The sequence below is a fragment of the Panthera leo genome, chromosome A1 (genome assembly GCF_018350215.1).
Source record: "Panthera leo isolate Ple1 chromosome A1, P.leo_Ple1_pat1.1, whole genome shotgun sequence".
NCBI lineage: Eukaryota > Metazoa > Chordata > Mammalia > Carnivora > Felidae > Panthera > Panthera leo.
Window position 1 is genome coordinate 136,832,541 of NC_056679.1, and position 21,433 is coordinate 136,853,973.

General features: G+C 38.4%; 1 protein-coding gene across 5 annotated transcripts in view; it reads right to left on the bottom strand.

Moving 5' to 3' along the window:
• Nucleotides 1-21,433, bottom strand: part of MRPS27 (mitochondrial ribosomal protein S27) — a 130,670-nt gene that overhangs the window by 64,479 nt on the left and 44,758 nt on the right. For 4 of the 5 annotated variants that reach the window (XM_042940717.1, XM_042940724.1, XM_042940731.1 and 1 more), the window contains 3 exons: nt 18,290-18,367; nt 7,000-7,070; nt 4,728-4,786 (listed from right to left, as the gene is read on the bottom strand). In XM_042940717.1, coding sequence (XP_042796651.1) covers nt 4,728-4,786; nt 7,000-7,053 — 113 coding nt within the window. In that variant the 5' untranslated portion in view covers nt 7,054-7,070; nt 18,290-18,367. Of the gene's footprint in view, nt 1-4,727; nt 4,787-6,999; nt 7,071-9,484; nt 9,658-18,289; nt 18,368-21,433 lie in introns of all 5 variants that reach the window. The other variant, XM_042940734.1, reaches the window with a different exon arrangement.

Sequence of the window (21,433 nt, forward strand, 5' to 3'; positions counted from 1 at the left end):
ACATGTGCTTCTGTATTAATGCACGAATTAACACTATCTAGCAGTAGTTTAATTCCAAATGCAATGTTTATGTATTATTATTATTTTTTTTTTGAGAGAAAGAGAGAGAGAATGAGTAGGGGGAGGGCAGAGAAAAGAGGGAGACACAGACTTTGAAGCAGGCTCCAGGCTCTCAACTGTCAGCACAGAGCCCAAAGCGAGGCTCAAACTCACGAACCACGAGATGATGACCGGAGCCAAATAAGCCACCCAGGGCCCCCCCAAATTTAATTTCTAAGCAGTGATGAGCATAATTTGTCAAGAGATCTGCAACAAACGTGTGAGATTTGAAAAATCTGCTTTTATTAGTGAGAAAGACACAGATGCTGCTTATAATACTGTGATCTGTTGCAAATATTCATAATTGAAGGAAATGCTAAATATTATTGAGAGTTTAGTGAAAATAAACACATAGTTTTATTCTCATTGAAGTTCACAGACCTCTCTACATTCTCTCCGCAGACCCCAACATATACATAAAGCAGTTGGAGGCACAGCTTCCCTGGCTTAAACAGAAGCAGAAACAGAAGCAGAGAGCTGGTGGCAGCATTGCCTGGCTTCTCTGTCACTGCCTTTTCCTCCCAGGCCCACAGCCCCGAGGCCCCTGTGAGCGATCAGCTCCAAGGCTTGTTGGAAGCAGCTTGAAAAGCACTCACAAAGAAGGTACTATTCGGCCTGTTGACAGTACGAGTGCAATAGCACGCCTATGCCTATTTTCCCACTCTCCCAGCCGTATCTATACATATGGTGTGAACAGAGTATGTGGGGGATCGGGTTCTTCTTACCTCATTTTCTGTTCACTTTTTTATTCTCCTATTTTAATCTTGTTTCCTTTATTTTGTTAGAGCCCACCAGTTCTTAGCATGCCTTCTCTTGTTTCTTACTGACGGATTTTGTTTATTGTACCTCAGTTTAGCGCTTGTGCTGTTGTACTCATTTTTACTCTTGGTTTTATTTTCCCATTAGATGTGTAGAATATTATCAGGGACTCTTTTTCTTGTCAACCTATATAGTGTCTGGTTTTAACTGCTTTAATCACCTTTAGTTCACATTATTCCTTTGTTTAAAGCATCACTGCCCTTTCCTCGTTTTTGATTTTGTTTGTTCGTTGTTGTTGTTTAATGAATGGTGGGGGGAAAAGCTGATCATCAGGTTGCAGTCCCCCAGGGGTCAAATAGGGGTGTTTGGATATTCTTTTCCCTCATACTCTCTCAAACGCAGCCTTTCTAACTCTCCTTAAAAGATCCCTGAAAATCTCAATCTTGAAGCCTCTAAACTTTTAAACCTGTGTCCCTCAGGAGAGTCAAAGGCTAAAATTCTCTCCTGGGAGGATAGAATGGTAACAAGCCGGCCTGTGCCAGCAGCACCCTGAACTGCTGGAACTTGTGCACCTGAGTCAACGGCAGATGCTCAGTCAGCCCTCCACTGGTCACGCAAGGTTCCAAACTTCTCTGGCTCTAATACTGCTTACATCATCAGTGGGGAGACCGATCACTAGAAGATGGGAGAACACAGCAGTTAGGCTCTACTTGCTGAGCCTGACCCGCACAGGCTGAGGCAGATAAAGAGTTGAGCTAATGACAGAGGTGGCAGCCCAAAGTCCTGTTGTGTGCCCTACCCTCAAAGATGGTACTGCCTGGGGAGTGAGAAATCCTCCCAAGAAGCTGTCAGTTATTTGGGATTAAGAAATGGCTTCATTTCCTTACTCTAGACTGGTGATCATAAACTTCTCTAAGATGTCTAAAGTCATCCCATGTGGGGATGCCGGGCACCACAACCACTACATGCTGAAGACCTAACTGGTGGCAATACCACAGGCCCTTGGTGTCTTTTGGATCGACATTCCTGACTTCAATTAATGCAGAGAAACCTTGAGAGTTCATTACTTGTAACTTCTAATTTTGCTGAGGCACAACCTTTATATATTCTCTAAAGCTAGAAAGCAGGAATGAGACATTTAGCTAATGAGTGAATGTAGCCAACCTCCATTATCTACATCTTGATGCAGTTTTTTGGGGTTATACCTAGTCCCATACACATATAACAGTAATTTCATGAAGTCACAAAAATGTTTATTTCTTTAAAAAAAAAAAGGCTGAGAAAAAAGAGAGCCAATTTTCTTGGCAATGGAAGGGAGGAGAAACAACAGAAATAAAGTGATGTCATTGTTAGAACAATAGTTTTGTTTTTTTTATTGAAGTATAGTTGACATTCAGTATATTAGAACCTCAGTTTTGATTAAGCAAAGGATGGGATGTCAAATTAAACAGTGACTCATCTTAAGATGGGTAAGAGTCTTCTATATAACCTATATGGAAACAGGAGAAAGAGTTTAGGAAACTTTCAGTAAGAGTCTAGGCCTAACAAAACTGACATCATGAGAGGAATCATGATGGTCTTAAAGGCGGGACTTAAATTTCTCAGTTAAACTTTAACGTATGAGGAATGGGACAGTCTTTAACTTGGTCTCTATACTCCAGCACCTTGGACACAGCCTAGGCATGTAACAGGTGCTCAGTAAACACTTGCTGAATGTTGAATCACTGAAATCAGTTATATACTACAGAGGTACTTGCAAATTTGGGTTGTATTTCTTCCAAAATCATGGCACTGTGTCCCACAGGACAGAATTCTAAGAAATAATTTCTCTTTAGACATTGGAACTATTTTCTGCATTTTGCCATCAACAAAGCAAAAGAACAAGAACTGGGAAGATGGTGGCCTGAATACACTTTCCACCACAGGCAAAAATAACTATCAAAGGAGCCCTACGGTGCCAAAGAACCACTAAAAAAGGCAGGGCTTACTCTCATTAAATAATACATTTATATTTAGGAGAGCACTTGCAATTATGATTTCAGGACTAGAATTTAAAATTATGAAATGATTAAAGGCAATCTTAAATTTCAAATAAATGCTTTTAATGGCGCCTGGGTAGCCCACTTGGTTGAACGTCTGACTCTTGGTTCCAGCTCAAGTCATGATCTCACTGTTCATGGGTTCGAGCCCTATATCAGGCTCTGAACTGGCAGCATGGAGCCTGCTTGGGATTCTTTCTGTCCCTCCCCTGCTACCACGTGCACACGGTATCTCTCTCTCAAAAATAAACTTTTAAATAAGTATATTTCAGGTGTGAAATCTAATGTAATTAAGATTTACATTTGTACACAAAACACCAAAAAGGTGGCAGAATTTACCCAATTCAGAAAGAAAGAAAAAAAAAGGCTCATTTCTGTGTAGCAAAATTATGTAAAAGAAAATTGAATACATTTTCATTAATATAAAGAAAGCTTTAAAAAATGTACCTAGGGGATACCTGCATGGCTCAGTTGGTTGAGTGTCTTACTTTGGCTCAGGTCATGATCTCAGGCTCATGAGTTCAAGCCACGCATCCAGTTCGTTGCTATCATTGTGGAACCCGCTTGGGAGCCTCTGTTCCCCTCTATGCCTGCCCCTCTCCCACTTATGCTCTCTCTCAAAAATAAAATAAACATTAAAAGAAATAATAAAAAATACCCAGATGGAAAAAATAAAAAACTCTCTTAAAACAAAGGACAAATGGCAAATTCTAATGTAATGCTTACTAAGAACATTTTTTAATTAATTTATGTATTTTGAGAGAGAGAAAGTGCAAGCTAGGGAGGGGTAGAGAGAGAGGGAGAGAGAGAGAGAGAATCTCACACAAGCTCCACTTTGTTAGCACGTAGCCAGATGTGGGGCTCGAACTCATAAACCATGCGACCATGACCTGAGCTGAAATCAAGAGTCAGGTGCTTAATCAACTGAACCACCCAGGCACCCCAAAACATTTTAAGCATCAGTTTGAATCTATTTTTGAAACCCAGGAATTGGAACAAATCATAAATCAGATTTTTTAAATCACAACAAGGAATCACAATAAAAAGTTGTAAGGTATCATTTTGATCTGATAGATGAAACTATAAGAAAAAAATCAGATTTATTTGACCAGTCCCTTATTTAACAAGCTTTAGGTTATTCACATCTTTTGCTACTACAGATGGTGCTGTAGTGAACAAGCTTCTTTTTCTTTGTACACACAGGTGAGTGTGTCTGTAGTTCACAGTAGGATTGTTCACAGCTGTGGGAAAGTATGAAGCAAATGTGGTAATGTCCGTAAAGTTTTAAAATATAGTGTTAATTAAAAATAGGTGCTGAATAGTGGATATAGACTGCACTTCCATCTGAATAAGAAAGGGAGAGAAGAGATATATAAAATTGTTCACCTATCAGACTGACAAAAAATCTCAAAGTGTGAAAACACCTGTTGACCAACCTGTAAAAACAGGCCTTTCTACTCCAGTGCTGGCAGTAATGTCAGCTGGTGAAATCTCAATAGAAAGAAATCTGGCAGCAGCTATTATAATTACAAATGTATACACTTATGGGGATTATGTGTAAAATTACATGTGTACAGGGTTGTTAATTACTATACTACACCTACTACAAAGAGACAGAGCAAACAACCTAAAGGTCCTGTAATAGAGAACTGGTTTAAATAATACATTCACAATAGGGAATATGATGCAGTTATAAAAAATGAGGAAGCTATCTATATACTGATATGGAAATATCTCCAAAACACAAACTTAAAAAGGTGCTAAACATTATGCATAATACCTACCACCCTTTGTGAGAGAATATATAGTCAAATCAAATGGAAAACTTACTTGTAAAGGTAATACTCTGCATGGTCTATCTCTTCTCTAGATGAAATGTTGTCCACAAACTGAAAGACAGAAAAATAAACTTTGAATACAGATTATGCTATATATTGGACCTGATTCACACAATGACCTTAAAAAAGATAGGACATCCAGGGGCACCTGGGTGGCTCAGCTGAGTAAGCATTCAACTTAAGCTCAGGTTATTATCTCATGGTTTGTGAGTTCGAGCCCCGTGTCGGGCTCTGTGCTGACAGCTCATAGCTTGGAGCCTGCTTTGGATTCTATGTTTCCCCTCTCTCTCTGCCCCTCCCCAGCTCATGCTCACTTGCTCTCTCTCTCAAAAATAAATAAACTTAAAAAAATTTTTTTTAAAAGATAGGACATCCATTTTATTCGAACACTGTTCCCATGGTACGGCTCCATTCTTGAAACCCTTCTGTGCTAATGCAAGGAACACACAAAGCCTTCTGTTTTTCTATGTGTAGATCAACCTTGATAAGAAAAACTGTTTGAAAACCAAACATGAAACTTGCCCAGAACGAGAGAGCTCCTCCTACTATGTTTATAATTAGTTATCAATATTTCTCACCTACATGAGAACAGGTAGGTGAAAGGAGAAAGACTCTAATGGCTGAAAAAATATGGCCCAAGAGATGAAAATCTAAATTTAGAAAATGTAGCCTTACGACCATTTTTCCTACTCTGACCCTGCTATGAACCAGTCAACCTGTGATCCTTCCACCAACAAAGTCTTCCTTTGAACCATAAAATCCTTGTGTATGCTCCTAACTCCAAAGTAAAGAAACAAACAAAAAAAATTATTCCAAGGATGTATTCTATCCTATAGGAGACACAGGCAAAAAGGATGGAGTAGGACAAAATGCATGTTGTGCCTAAAATTGAAACTTTATGAAGAAAAAGAGCAAAAGTGGAGAGGCTTTCTAAAAATGTCTAGGACTTAAGGATTTTATTTAGAAATCTCATTAAGGAGCAGATAAAACACAATTCAAACACAGGACTTAAAGTTGAGAACTCATTCTCCTGAGCGAGTGTTTGCTGTGTGGCACAGACAGATGGTACAGCCACTCCGGAACTTAGCTGGTCCATCTGCATTAAAAGAATAAGGGCACCTACACTGAAGAGTGTGAGACGCCAGTGAGAAAATGTACGTGAAAGCTCTTTAAGCTCTCAAGTGCTGCTTAAACAAGTATCAGGTATTATGGCATTCAGAAATCTTATCCATCATGTAAAAGATGAGCAATGGCTTTTCAGTCCCCCTCTGAAAATTGAGGCTACACAATTTAGGTTATGACCTAGTTAAAACTGCTTCCCTACTAAAAGGAAAATATCAAGAGGCAGAAAGAAAAGACTGAGACTAAAAAGGATAAGGGTTTCTTTACTTTTCCTCATGTAAATTTAAAAACATCCTGAATTTTATGGTGCCATTAATTTCTACAAAGAATTTTCACAATTAAGATCTCATTTTAGCATACCAGCCCTGTGGGGAGATCCCACACTAGAAATGAGGAAATTGAGAGGGGCTCAATTGCCTAATGTCACAAAATGAATTCATGATAAAGAAAAGATCAGATCTACTTGAGGGAGGCAACAGAGAAAGACTTTGATGTCACAGAGATTTGGGTTTGAAGCTCAATTTTTCTATTTATGAACTGTGTGTACTTGAGTAAGTTATCAACCAGTCTGAGTCTTACATATAAAATGCAGTTAACAGTGCTTATCTCATACGGCCGTTAAATGAATTAATAGAGGTAATGTACATTAAGAAGCTAGTACAATAGCTGGTATAGAAAGTGTTCAGTAACAGTTACTATCAATTACCATTCCTGATTTTCAGCCTAATATTACCCTCTGCTCCACTGCACTGCAGTATTAAACAGTAATATCCATTCTTTTATAGACTTTCTCAAATATCAAAATCACTTCCAATATTAACAAGTGAAATACTACTACTTTGAAGGGTGTATCAACATAAAAAAATCATAGTATCATAGAACAGAATATCATATCCTAGAAAAATTCAAATCAGATACACAACAATGATCACTGACACCAGAGTCTGGTAAATTTATTACTTTTTATTTCAATTATAGAAATTTGCTACTTTACCACAAAATATCTATTAGTAACTACAAAAACATACCCTACTATGCAAGAGTATTTCCTATGAAAGGTAGTCTTTATTTACACAGCTTCATTTAAATAAAGAGTCTCTCATCCTCCTCCTTTGAAAATATAGATGTTTAAGTTTTCTTACCCGTGATATTGTTAAAGAACTAACAGGCAGCTTTCTCTCATATGTTTTATCCATTAAAGATGCTAGATCAGCTGTGAAGACAAAGAAGGAAAAAGAACGTTGTCAAATACATATATTTCTTAAGAAAAATCTAACAGATAACAACTCCTACCAGATGGCTGCCAACATAGTGAAGTCATTATTAAAACAGATGCTCTTTCTTGCTCTTTTTATAAATCATTTTTGTATAAATTAGAAAGGATGAAGGAATATTAGTAATATTTTAAAAAATGGTTTACTTAACTGGAGTAAGGATTATTTTTAAAATCCTACCATATATTTAGCTTTTTAATTTTTTTAACGTTTATTTATTTTTAAGAGAGAGAGAGAGAGCACACAAGCCAGAAAGGGGCAGAGAGAGAGGGAGACACAGAATCTGAAACAGGCTCCAGGCTGTGAGCTGTCAGCACAAGCCCGACACGGGGCTTGAACTCGCAAACGGCGAGATCATGACCTGAGCTGAAGTCAGAAGCTTAACCCACTGAGCCACCCATGCCCTCGACCATATAGTTAGCTTTTAAACAGTGGATCAATAAAGTACCTCTGGAAGGAGATAGAATAAGGTGTTATCACTGACACTTTCCACGGAAAGGAATTACATAGTAGGGAACCAAAGAAAGGAGATCCTTCGTTGCTTACACATTTATTCTTTTTGCATTTTGAACCAGGTAGCTAGCTGTATTAGCTCTTCAAAAATTTAAAGATTGGAATTTATGAAATGACTTTTACACATTTTCTGAACAAATCTGAGACGCATTCTGACTATGTTTAGTAATTTTTGGCCTGAACTAATTCCTATTCTGGTTGCTTTGAGCAGAATATCCACAGAAATACTTGGCATTCCTGAGATTACATTGTTATCTCAGAGTCTAAAAAGATCTGAAACACCAAGCAACATACTCTCAAAAGAATTATTTCACACCTTCTCATTGCTTCTCAAAGTTACAATATGTTCTTTCCCCTTCTTTCCTCCCCTGAGCTCATGGTTTTGTGTCTTCTTTCCCTGAGTATAAAATAGAAGCAATCAACAGAACTTCATCCTCCTCCCACCAGGTCTCCAAGCTACCAGCATCTATGCACATATACTCTGCCTTCTATTTTTGAATAAAGGATGAACTTTATCAAACAAAAACCAAAATGACAAAAACCTCCCTTAACCTCCTATCTCCTTCCAGATAACTTCTCCGTTGCTCTGTTCCCCTCAGCAGCAAGAGTTCTCAAATCAGTCATCCCTGACACAACTATTACTACTTCCTTAGGTCCTTTCTCTCTTGAACACGTTCAAATCAGGTTTTAGTTTCCATTATTCCACTAACACCAAAGACCACCTCCACAGTGTTAAATCCAACGGTTAATATTTCATCCACATCTTACTTGACCTCTCACTAGCATGTTAACATAGTTGACCATCCTGTACTCTTTCTTCTCTTTCTTGGGTTCCTTTGCAAAATCTCCTCTTATTGACTTCTAAATGCTGGAGTCCCTAAGTCTCAGTGGTAGACTTTTCACCATCTTCTCAGTCCCTGGGTGATCTCATGCTCTCCCACAGCTTTAATATCATCTACAGATTATTTACTCCACGTATATATGCCTACCCTGACTTCTTTCTGCCTGTAACTTCAGACTTGTGTTTCCAACTGCAGAGGTGACATCTCCATTTGGATGCCTAACAGGTATCTAAACATGGCAGGTCCTCTTAATTCTCCAACCTTTCCCTCAGACTTGCTTTTCGCATCTCAGTAAACAGCTATTACATCTACTGGCTTATTCAGGTCAAAAACCTAGGTGTCTTCCTCAACCCCATTCTTTTTCACTCTATAACCAACTGTCAACAAGTACTAAAGGCTCTAGATTTGAAACATAAATATAAATATGTATTTTTTCCTACTACCACTGCTAATCTCACACCTCCCGACTAGTCATGTTAACTATTGCCCCCCCCCCTTACAATCTAACCTCTACACAGCAGTCTGATCAAGACTTTTAAAAAAAGATAAATCAAATACTGTCATTTTCTCTTCTCAACCAGCCAACAGCTTTCTATCATACTTGGAATAAAATCCAAAATATTTTCTATGACCTACAAATGCCTCCATAAGCTAGTCTGTGTTTGGTTTTTTTTTTTTTTTTTTGTATTTTCTGTCTTTTACACTTAGAAGAAGCAGAGGTAATCAGTCAACAAGTAATTATTGAAGACCTATTGCTGTGCATTTAGCCATTTTTTTTCCTCTTTCCTTTCCCTGGAGTAATGCTCTCAACGACTCAGTAGCTACTGGGGGAAAGCAACACAAAACCCTAAAAACCTGATATAATGTAAAAGTAATTACTTTTCTTACAAATACCTTAAAGGGATTGATACCAGGTAATTAAAGACTATTAAAACACACACACATGGAGGTCTCTCAAACCTCTTCACATTAAGGCAAATTACTATTGTTAAACCTACTTGCTCAGAAAGTGATATTAAACAGCAGTCTCATGGTACCAAATCTTTTTGATATACGTTGGATTGAGTTGGCTTCTGTAGCGTGGTAACTCAAGATTCCATTTTAATCCTTCACACCAAGACATCTTCTTCAGTCAAGTAAAATTGGTTGCGGGGCCTCAAAAAAGCAACAGCTGCATAGCAAACATCAGATGCATAACATTTGCATATTATAAGTCAGAGAGGGGTTTGCTGCTAAATATTCTATGTGACCAATCACCTTACACGATAGTGTTGGCGTGATGAATGAGGCAGAAAACTGCACAGAGCAGAGATGGCCAGGAAAGCTGGAGCAGCTGTGGCCTACAGAGGGCCAGCGCCATAGGGTTCTGGACCACGGACTTCAACAGCCAAAAAAACACTTCATGTTTCAGTGAGGGGCCCACAAATGCTCAGGTTTGGTTCAAAAAAATGTGCCACAGAAGATGCCTTCTTGCCTGTCATTCAGTTCCTCAGGAATATACACTGCAGCAGACAGCTGAGGTCCACAAGAGCCATATGGGAAAATACATCTTCATTTAACGAAACTTAAAGCTGTATAGACAATGTGAAAGTATGTCCAAGAAATGAAATGTATACTAGTATAAAATGCTCTTATCTGAAGAAAACAATACCATTGATGATTTAAGGTCATAAAAGATTTTATTTAAGGATCCTGCATGATTCCAAGTATAGGAGGGTACTTGTTCACAAACCCGGTTGAGGATTTGAATCATGTGCAGGATTTTAAAACTTTAAAACTTCAGGGGCACCAGCGTGGCTCAGTTGGTTAAGTGACCAACTCTTGATTTTGGCTTAGGTCATGATCTCACTGGTGTGTGAGATGGAGAGCCACTTAGGGCTCCAAGCTATCAGCATGGGATTCATTCTCTCTCTCTCTCTCTCTCTGTCGCTGCCCCTCTCCAACTTGCATTTTTTTCTCTCTCTCGAAATAAATAAACTTAAAAAAAAAAAAAAAAAGAACTTTAAAACTTCAGATTCCTATGCTTCACACCCAGAGAGCGATTTTAATTCTGTAGGCCTGAAGTGAGACCAAGGAAATACAAATTTTTAAACAAAGGCCCCAAGAGATTGCAATGCAACCTCACAAGAACTAGAGTGAATTATGTTTGAGAACTGCCATGGAGAGAACACAAAACACATCTTCAATATTGCTCTTAAGTTCAAAGATGATATTAAACTGAATTCCATTTCTGGAATAAGGTGGAAAACACCTAAATAAAATATTTTTTAAAAATTCATATATATGACAGTTTTAGGTGAGAAATTATTAGATGGTTTTGGTTTTTTATGATTTCTATGTAACTGTACATGACTGTTAATCAGTAAACACTAAACTCTTTCTGGGCTTAAGATCTGTGTACCTTGGGAAAAATGGGTGAAGGGCATTAAGGAGGATACTTGTTGGGATGAGCACTGATTGTTATCGATAAGTGATGTATCACTGGATTCTAACTCCTGCAGCCAAGACTATACTGTATGTTAACTAACTTGAGAATACATTAAAAAAAAAATCTGTGTACCTCATCGAACTTACATAATAAACTAGATACAAATTATTGTTGTTACCTCCTAGAAGTGATCAGAACATAGAATATGAAGCTATGTTTCTGTTTCCAGTATTAAAATGCAAATACAGGCACACATGACATATGTACAGAAGCAAAAGAAGGAAGGAGGGAGTAGGAAACACCTAGAAACCATTCTGAATGTAGATGTTTAGATTTTCATGTATCCACTTGTCGGTCACCAGAAGCTTTAAAACAAATAGTTTCAATAAAGGAAAAATCTAAAGGCAAGCTTTATACGCATATATACTAAGAAAAAGAGACTAAAGGAGGATGATATGGAACTGAAAGATTAGGAAAGCTGGTTTCAGAAAATGTCAGGCTTCAAGCAAGGTTTGAAAAATCACTGCAACAAGCCAAAGGCCTCCACAGCTGAAATGACACAAAACTAAACCTCAGCTAATGAGAGAAATGTTTGTAAGAGAGGACCACAGTGCTTTGCTTCACCCTAATTCAAACGAGTCAGCGGTGTATATACTTCTCTTTGATTCCGAAAGGGAGTTCTTTAAAAAAAAAAAAAAAAAAGAAGTGCTGAAAACCTAAAGGTATCCCTTACTTTATAATTACTTATAAACTGAAAAATCAGAAATAAAACATTTAATTCAGTAGGGCTCAGAAATCCAACTCAGCTCATCACCAGGGCCCTTACCCCTAGCAAGGTGATGCAAGCCAGAGACCTTTTTCTCATAGAAAGCAGGGAGCTTCCCCATCAGGCCTGCCCTCCTACTGGCACCCTATCAGTTTGCCAAAAAGGGTTTCTCCTTAGTCCCATTCACTGTGGGCCCTAGTCTGTAATTCAAAAGCTGCTCACTGGTTAATGCTGTTAACTTGCACCTTCTACTTCCTCAATAGATCTACATGGTTAGTGGAGGAATTTCAGAGGCGATGCTTTAATTCAGTGTTTATTTTAACCAAAGGGAAGCCCAATACAGAAACCAGTTTAAAACTGTAATCTTCTGACTTGAAATGGAAAGCCCAAGAACCCCTAGGGTTCTCTGAAGCTCAGTTGGTAAAAGTAAGGCCCTTTCAATAAAAATATCAACTGTTATGGGTTAAAATGTGTGGAATACTTAAATCCACGAGTTCATACTGATATTTAAAAAAATCTATCACCAGTGATCATTTTTGGAGGATGGCAGGTCAACCCATGATTTTGAAAGCTGCCTCTTTCATACAAACTGTACTGCTGATGAAAGAGATAACTAAACTGCTGATGAAAGAGAATTCTTCTAAGACATTTTCTGGGTAATAAATAAGAAACAATTGAATTAAAATGGTAACATTTTGCAGCTCCTAATAAAAGAGGAGATATAAGCAATAGTCATGACTGGCCTTTAACATCACAGAGGCCTTTAACATAAATGCTGTGTGCCTCTTGACAAAAGTAAACAACACTTATATTCATGCCAAAAGAAAAACAAAAAAACAAAAAACCTAAATCTGATCAAGTGTCCAACTCTAACTGCCAGCTTTAGCAGACAAACAGAAGGTAGAAGAACATGTTAAACACCACCAAAAGAATGAAAACAGCAAATCCAGAACGTGGGAAACAAAAGACCAGTTTTCCTCAACAAATAACAGCAAGAAAAAGAAACTTATAGATTAAAAAATATTTAATTAAAAGACATCTCAACACATTACAGTGTATGAACCTTACCTGGGCCCATTTCAACAAACTATAAATTAAAAAGAAATGTATAAGACATTTGGGGAAATGTAAACATTGATGGCACATCGAATGACGTTAAGGAATGACTAAGTTTTTTAAATGAGAATGGTATTATAATTGTATTTTTAAAAAATCCTTGTCTTTTAGAGGTACATGTGAAAATACACATAAAATGATCTGCTAACAAATGTTAAAAAGTAATCAGGTCATGGGAAAGGGGACTGATGAAACAAGTCTAGAAGGAATTGACAACTGCTGAAGCAGTTGTACCGGGTGACAGTACTCCGGAGGTTCATTACACCAACTTCTCTACTTCTATATATTTCTATAAAAAAGATTTTAAAAGAGGCAAGAGAAGGGGAGGATATAATGAATTGCACTGTATGGACCTTATCTGCATATTGATTCAACCAAACCATTAAAAAGATTTATGAAATTATCAGGGTAATTTGAACACTGTGTCTTTCACATTTAAATAATTATTAAAAATTTAAGTGTGATAGTGGTATTAAAAGTACCCTTATATTTGAGATATATATTAAAATACTTATGGATGAAATTAGATACTATCTGGGATTTGCCTCAAAATAAACCAAAGGATCAGCATGGTACAATCAGTAGAATTAGAGATGAAGTAAATATTAGCCATGAGCTGCTAATGGGAGCCAGTATTAGGACTTCTTGAGGGGGAGGAATGTTTTATTTCTTACATAGGTTTGTCCACCTTGTGATAGTATACCAATTTAAACATTATGATTTATGGACTTTTCAGTATACATTATACTGCAACCAAAAGGTATTTTTTAATTTTTAATGTTTATTTATTTAGTTTTTTGAGAGAGAGACAGTGTGAGCAGGGGAGGGGCAGAGAGAGAGACACACACACACACAGAATCCAAAGCAGGCTCCGGGCTCCGAGCTTGTCAGCAGAGAGCCCCACGCGGGGCTCGAACTCACGAACTGGGCCAAGGTGGGAGGCTTAACCGACTGAGCCACCCAGGCGCCCCAAAATGTATTTTTTTTTTAAAGCAAGAAATCCACTGTTCAGTGCGAGGGAAGACACTACTACAGATATCACTGAGAAAGCTATTTTTCAGCATAAAGGAAATGGGCTCAAGTAAATGTCAAAATATGGCCTCAGTTTCCTCATCTATAAGCTGCAGCTGCATTAGCTGGCTGTTGTGTGCATTAAATGGGATGGTGCGTCTTAAGTGCTCAGCACAGAACTAGTAACGAATGAAGGCTGCCTTTCGACTCTTTTGCCACAACACCTGACTTGCATTCATACCCTGCTTGATCCCTAAACTGCAGTGTAGGTACCAAATAGCACCCGCGGTTTTAATCAAGACCTCCGTAGTAATAAATTACCCTCCTACCGGGGCTGGACAGATCCCCATTAGGGCGCCCCCAAGGCTCTAATAGAAAACCACTGAGACTGAACAGGAGGCACCAGAGCCTCACGCCCGTCAGAGCAAGCACCGAACATCTCTCACGCGCAAGTAACCCGCGTGGAGGCGAAATCACGTAAGCAGATGGAAGCCAAAGCCGTACACCCACCCAGGAACCTTACCTCTCCCACCCAGCTCCACTCCACCCCACGCCCTCCAATGAAGACGCACGGAGTAAATGCCTCATATCGCCCCTCCTCCCTCCCCCAATCAACGAGCCCGCACCAGGTCCCAGCGCCCAATCACAGCGCTCCACATGCTAAGGGCAGGACTCCGCGCACGCGCGTGCACGCACGTACGGAGGAGGCTTCCCGAAAGGTCCGCACCCAAAAGCCCAGTTCCAAAGGCTGCGCAGCGGTCTCCTCAGAGGCGGCGCTGCCACCTACTGTACGATCCTCGGGATGCAGCCCTGGGCGCAGTGCCTCAATTCTGAGGACCCACATCTCAACCCAAACGCTCAACAGTTAGGGAAAATATGCGCGAAAGTTTTAATTACACTTTGTTACGTAGAAGGAAAAAAAAATACTGTCTCAGATAGCCTCTTTTCCTTTAGAGCAGTTGGAGTTTTAAAACCCTATCTCACTTCATGGCCTAATCTTTTATACAGCGTAGAATCAAGAGGCTAGGGATTCATTCATTTCACCTATTTCGGGAGCACCTATTATATGTCAGAGTGTTAACTGAAGCAGGCTTTATAATCCTCCCTAATTTATGGCAACAAGAACATGGGTTAAATAACAGTTTCTGAAAGCTGTCAGAGCTTGGGCTCACATCCAGATGTGTCCTCGAAGTGCAGACTTTTCACCACATCAAACGACACAACAAAGACACAAAGTGCTGTAAGAATACAGGGTGAGGAAAAAAATCAATTCTGACTGGATAGGGATCCAAGATGTACAGAGGATATTCTAGGCAGAGTACCATTCAGTAAATGGTAGCCGTTACTACTTTCCAAGTATACTAATCTTAAGAGAGAGAGGACAATTACCTACATTTGTTGCAGACTTATTATTCTCATTCTCTGGCAAATAGCTTCTGCTTATTCAGGAATCTATGACAAAGGTTCCATAATTTTGTCCCCTAATACACAGGGCTTACTACATCCTATACCAAGGCACCAAATACAATGGTCTTTTCTAAATTTCCCTTCGTACCTAGGAAAGTGTTAATAGCTGAATAGCTTTCCTGGCATATCATAACAACCTTGCAAGATAATTCATGGAGTCCATGTTGGTTTCATCATTGGAATGGTTGTTCCCAAAAAGAGCACTATTGGCCCCAGATGGCATAAATGCCCATTTTCTAAAGAAATATGGGGGTATTTTTTTTGACTCTCACAATGACTACAGGGAGTAGTGAGTGATCAGCAGACAAGAAAATTAGATAACCTGCAATGCAGAGACTGTACAACACATTAAAACACTGTCCCTGTTGGGGGCCAGAGTTTTCAGTATAGAAGGCTGATACAAATATGGACTAGAAGAAGGCAAGGAAGAACCCTCCGGGTATGAACTGGAATTGGAGGTTTTAGCATGAATTATTTGTAAAGTATGTACATGTAAGTTTATATGCATGTATGTGCATGTGTTTATGTGTATACGTACCTTTATTTTTCCTAGCTCTATCTACTGAATAGACCAAGAAGCAAAAATCCCATAGTAGCAAGAGTACAAGTAGTGCACAGATCTTGGTTTCTAACACCATTCCTTATTAAAAGGAAGCAGGACTCCTTGGAGAAAGAATTGATTCCAGGGATAGAGCAGGAAGATACAGGATGGAACATTGGGACTCAGGTTGAAAGGGCTTCTACCACCCAACTCTGAAACAATTTGACCACTAAAATAACAAGGATGGTAATGAATCATTAAAAGAAAAAGAGGAATCCACAACCCACAAGACCATACTGATAATAAACAGAGAAAGAAATGGGAGAAAAGGGAGGGCTCCTGCTTACATTAGAATACTGAGTACTAATCACGAAATGTGGAGGTATTAATAGAATTGGAAAACCATTGTTTTGCAAACATTATATTAAAGATTGATTCAGACAAGAAGCTGAATGGATACTAAATCTTAGGGGGAAACTCTTGATAAGCAGCAGGACACTGGCATGATATTAAAGTATCTGCCCACAAATTGCCCATTAGTCACAAAGGAGATAAACAGTAACTCTACATTGGAAAGATCAGACACATTTGACTGGGTGATCAAAGTTGACCTCAGCAGTGAGGGCAGAGGGACATCAGGTGTCTCCAGATGAGAAGTCGTCCTGAGAAGGACACAATATCCCTGACAATATTCTGGCCGGGGAGCCTTTTGAATCTACTTATGAAGAATATAAAACAAACCCCAAAAGACGAATATTCTGTTAAAAAAAGGGACTCGCTTCTTAAGAAACGTCGAGTAGTCTACACCAAAGCAGTTTAAAGGCAATAGTATATGCCACAAACTCCCAAATGGGTAAAAAAAAAAAAAAAAGAAAAAAGAAAAAAAAGTGTGACTGTAGATAAATGAGAAAGCAAAACAAAAAGGTCAAAATGATGACACCTGGTGAATCTAGGCAGAGACTATAGATGCTTTTTGTATTACTCTTACAATTTTTTGTAAGTTTAAAATTTGCAAATAAAAAGTTAAAATATTTGCCCCACATACCATGGCATATAGGACATGGCAGACAATTACACGATTAAAAAAAAGTCAACCTATTGATAATTAACAACTCCATTTTACATATAAACGCAAAGTACTTTTGGGGGCGTAATTTGAAAATAAGCTGAATTTTTCCATAGATGCAACTACCATGTAAACTGAAGAAAGCAGTCTGATTTGTTCAGAACTTTACCAAGAGTTGTTCACCATTTTGTGAATAAATCTGTGTCGCTCATGATAATGCCGCTCCTGGTATTAGAGTTTGCCAGTATACCACATCTATATCCATTTGCATTTCTATCTGATTTCTACATTTCAGTGCAAGTACATAGTGGCTCACCTTCAGATTCTCCACAGCTCTGCCTTGGTTAGTCCCTGTCTATACATCCATTCCAGGACACAGAAACCAACTCTGCTCTTGCAATAACAACATCAGGGGAGAAAATGAGTTATTTGCAACCCCTACCTCTTTCCTAAGCTAGCCACTGCACACAGCTACAAAACAGTGCCTCCCCCAGACCCCTGTTATGAGAAGAATCCATAAACAGAGGGGGACTTTATTCTTTAACATAAGCCCAAAAAAGACAAAGAAATCTGAGAAGATTAGATCAGCACTGGAACTGACAAAATATTAAATGAATCCCATAAAACTATCACCAATTGTCTGACTTTATTTATTTATTTTTAAGTTTATTGATTTATTTTGAGACATAGCAAGCAGGGGAGGGGCGGAGAGAGAGGGAGAGAGAGAATCCCAAGCACAGGGCTCAATGCCACAAACCATGAGGTCGTGAACTAAGCCGAAATCAAGAGACGGGTGATTGACTGAGCCACCCAGGTGCCCCCTCCCTTTTTTAATTGTCTGACTTTATTAATGTTCTGTTGATGTTATGCATAATATATATTACATATATGAAGTATTTACATTTCTACAAAGTGCTCATATGGTCAGTGATTTTCTCCAGGCCTTGTTATTTTAGAAAAGAAAGGCTGCTATCTGTGTAATATGACCTAAAGAACAGGGAAAGGGAAATAAATAAAATAGAAAAGAGTCAGAAACAACTCTGAAGACCACAAGTTAAGAAATAACAATAAAAAAGGATGAAAATATAAAAAATATTTTTCTCTGCAGATAATGTAAAACAGAGACAAGCTGCATGGTAACTAACTATATGACAAAAGTGGGCAAAAAACAAGAAAGAGTCGTTTACGTAATTTAGGGACACTAATCATCAAGGCAAAAATTAAAAAGAAATTTGCAGGATAGCAAAAATGATTTTGCCATGTGTGAAGTTACAGTCTAATTCTTTTTAAGACTTAAAATGTGCTTATCTAAATGGGATCATAAGAGCATCATTTCATAAATATAAAAACATGATGGTAAATATAGTGTGATTGACTTGACATATATAACAGCCTAATAGGTACCTACCAAGGTGACAATGTTCTTTTTCTCTTGCTTCCCATTTGTGGCTGTCCACATATGCTGCAGAAAGGAGGCATCTTTTACCTGAGGAAAAAGTCAATTATCAACAGGTGTGGTTTCACAACAGGTTCAGTTTATATGTCTTATTAAAAATATCTTTGTCCTATTTTCAATGTACTAGATTATGTAAAGATTCTTGTACAATACTCTAACCAATATTGCTCAGTTCATAATTCAGTACACGACAACATGCATTCAACATCTGCCAAGTAGAAGATGGAGAAAAAACTGACAATGCCTACAATGAGGTTATGGGTAAGAATGTTAGTAATTTTGTTCCTGTAAGTTTAGGACTGGAAACCACTTGTTCCCCCTAAATTATAGCATAGGTGAGCCCTAGAACTCCTTAGAACCCAAATACTTGCTGAACTATTGCTTAACTCACAAATTGAATGCTTTATAATTGTTAGTCCTAAAAACATTTCCGTCTGACTTGGATCAGCACATTTACCCTAACTTCACCTAAAGCAGAGTATCCTGCCCAGTAACCTAGCACCCTAGTTATGAATAAGAAAAACCTAACAAGCCAGATTTGAGGTAACTCACTAGAGGGCACAGCTGCATTCAGGGCACCTGGCGCAATGACTGGCATATGGCAATGCTCATAGACAGGAGTTCAAGGAATGAATGAGAATGAGCATAAACTTAAACAAAACTAGAAGCTCTTATGTTTCAAAGGACACCATTAAGAAAGTGAAAGGACAGGGTTGCCTGGGTGGCTCAGTTGGTTGGGTGTCCAACTTTGGCTCAAGTCATGATCTCACGGTTCATGGATCCGAGCCCCGCGTCAGGCTCTGTGCTGACAGTGCGGAGCCTGGAGCCTGCTTCAGATTCTGTGTCTCCTCTCCCTCTCTCTCCGCCCCTCCCCCACTTGCTCTTGCTCTCTCTCTCTCTCTCTCAAAAATAAACATTCAAAAAAAATTTTTTTAAACCAGGAAGGTCTCTCCTTTCTGTCAGAAACAGGAACAGCCCTTCTCGATGTGAGCAAGAGCTAAGGATACGACTGTTAAGCTATACACTTAAGGATACCAGTGACTTATTGTCTACTTATTATTATAATTTCTTATTCTCTATTTATTTTTCTAGAATATGCTTCATTCTAGCATAAAAAATCACCCCCCCCCCATTCTGGAGCCAGAAAAGACAATTATCTAGGTCAATGAAAAATTTCGAATTGGGAGATGAGACAAAAAGTAGGGGTGGTCAGAGTGGGGAAAGGTAGGAGTTCAAGAATGCCCTTTGTGTGCAGTTGTTCAAGGGCATCACATGAACTGAAAACAAAAAAACAAATAAGGACTAGTAAATCTACAAAAGGTAAGCTGAGCAACCTTTATATATATGTAAGCTGAGCAACCTTTATATATATGAACTATTTAATGTTTGCTTTTTAAGAAAGTAACCAGTAATCACTTTCCATCTCCATTGAGTGTAGAACAAAAGGATAAGGGTATAAGGATGAAGAATTTAAATTTAGCAAATAGAAAACTTTCCTAGACCAATAGAAACAAATAATAAATGTAGAAATGTATGGCCAAATTTGGTAGGCAGAATCATGTTCCTCCAAAAGATGTCCATGTCTTACTCTCCCAAACCTACGAATATGTTAGGGTAATAGCTAAGGGGGATTAAAGTTACAGATAGAATTAAGATCACAAATCATCTGATCTTAAAATGAGGTGACTGTATCGGCTTATCCAGGTGGGCCCAGTGTAATCACAAGGTCTTTAAAAGTGGAAAAGACAGACACCGAGATGAATGAAGGATGGAGTGATGTAAAGACGTGACTTGCTCTTACTCGTGTTAAATGTATTTGAAAAAGGGGAGCATCAGCCAAGGATTTCAAGTGGTTTCATGAAGAGGGACAAGACCTGGAAACAGATTGTCCCCTACAGAATTTGCAAGGAACCTGTCCCTTTCAACACCCTGATTTCAACATAGCAAGACCCTCTGTCAGACTTGTGACCTACAGAACTGTAATAGTTGTATTGTTTTATACCACTTTATTTGTAGTAATTTGTTAAAACTACAATAGGAAATCAGTGCACCTTAAAACAAACATTCTTTAAAGAATGTTTCTGTAAGCCTTTTAAAGATAGTAAGAGCCTCACAGGTTTAGGTTTAGGTGTCTGAGTCTGTAAATTCCGCTCTGAATAGGCCACCCAGCAGTATTTACAAACCTTTCTTGAACTTAATTATCCTTCAGCCAGTTAGCTTTGGTGGCAACCATATTCTCTAAAATAACTATCCACTATAAGAAGAAGTAATTTCTCCGTTTAATCTTAAAAAGGTACCTCCAAGGACCAGAATCTCAACGTTTAGTGAAAAGTGATTGGCTGTATCTATATTCTTAGTCATTTTGTAGTTACTTTGGCCTTTAGACCAATGTCTCCAAACATGTTTACCATCCAAAGAAAAGCAGTGTGATTGTCGATACAGATAGCCTTTTAGATAAAGTCACAAAATCTCAAGTTGGAATCCTTGGCTTGCTAAGAAATGGTATGAAATGGGGGCAAGTTGCACAAGCTGAGCTCCTTTCATGATACAAAAGACAGCGCCTACCTTGATCAGTTTAAATGAGGGCACATTATGTGTTTAATGTTCACTATGTAGGAGGTACCCAGTGAATTTCTTTTCTCTACCCTATTCATGTGTTATTTATTTTTAAAATACTTTTTTTTTTTTTTTTTTTTTTAAAGCTTATTTATGTGGGGGCAGGGGCAGATGGACAGAGAGAGAGGGAGAATCCCAAGCAGGCTCTGCAGAGTCAGTACAGAGCCCAATGTGTGGCTCCATGTCACGGTTTGTGAGATCACATCCCCAAGCCAAAACCAAGATTCAGATGTTTAACTGATTGAGCCACCCAGGTACTCCCCTCTTCGGGTATTTAAATCACTTTTCTAATTTGTACTAAGTATATTTTTTTCCTCTCTTACCCTGTAATGGCTCAAAATATTTTGATGACTTAATAGTCAAGCTCCTTATCAGCATTTTCAAATCCTGAATGGGTTATAATGCACTATCTTAGGTAATTTTTTATTTCAAGTTTTTATTTAAATTCTTAGTTAACATATAGAGTAAAATTAGTTTCAG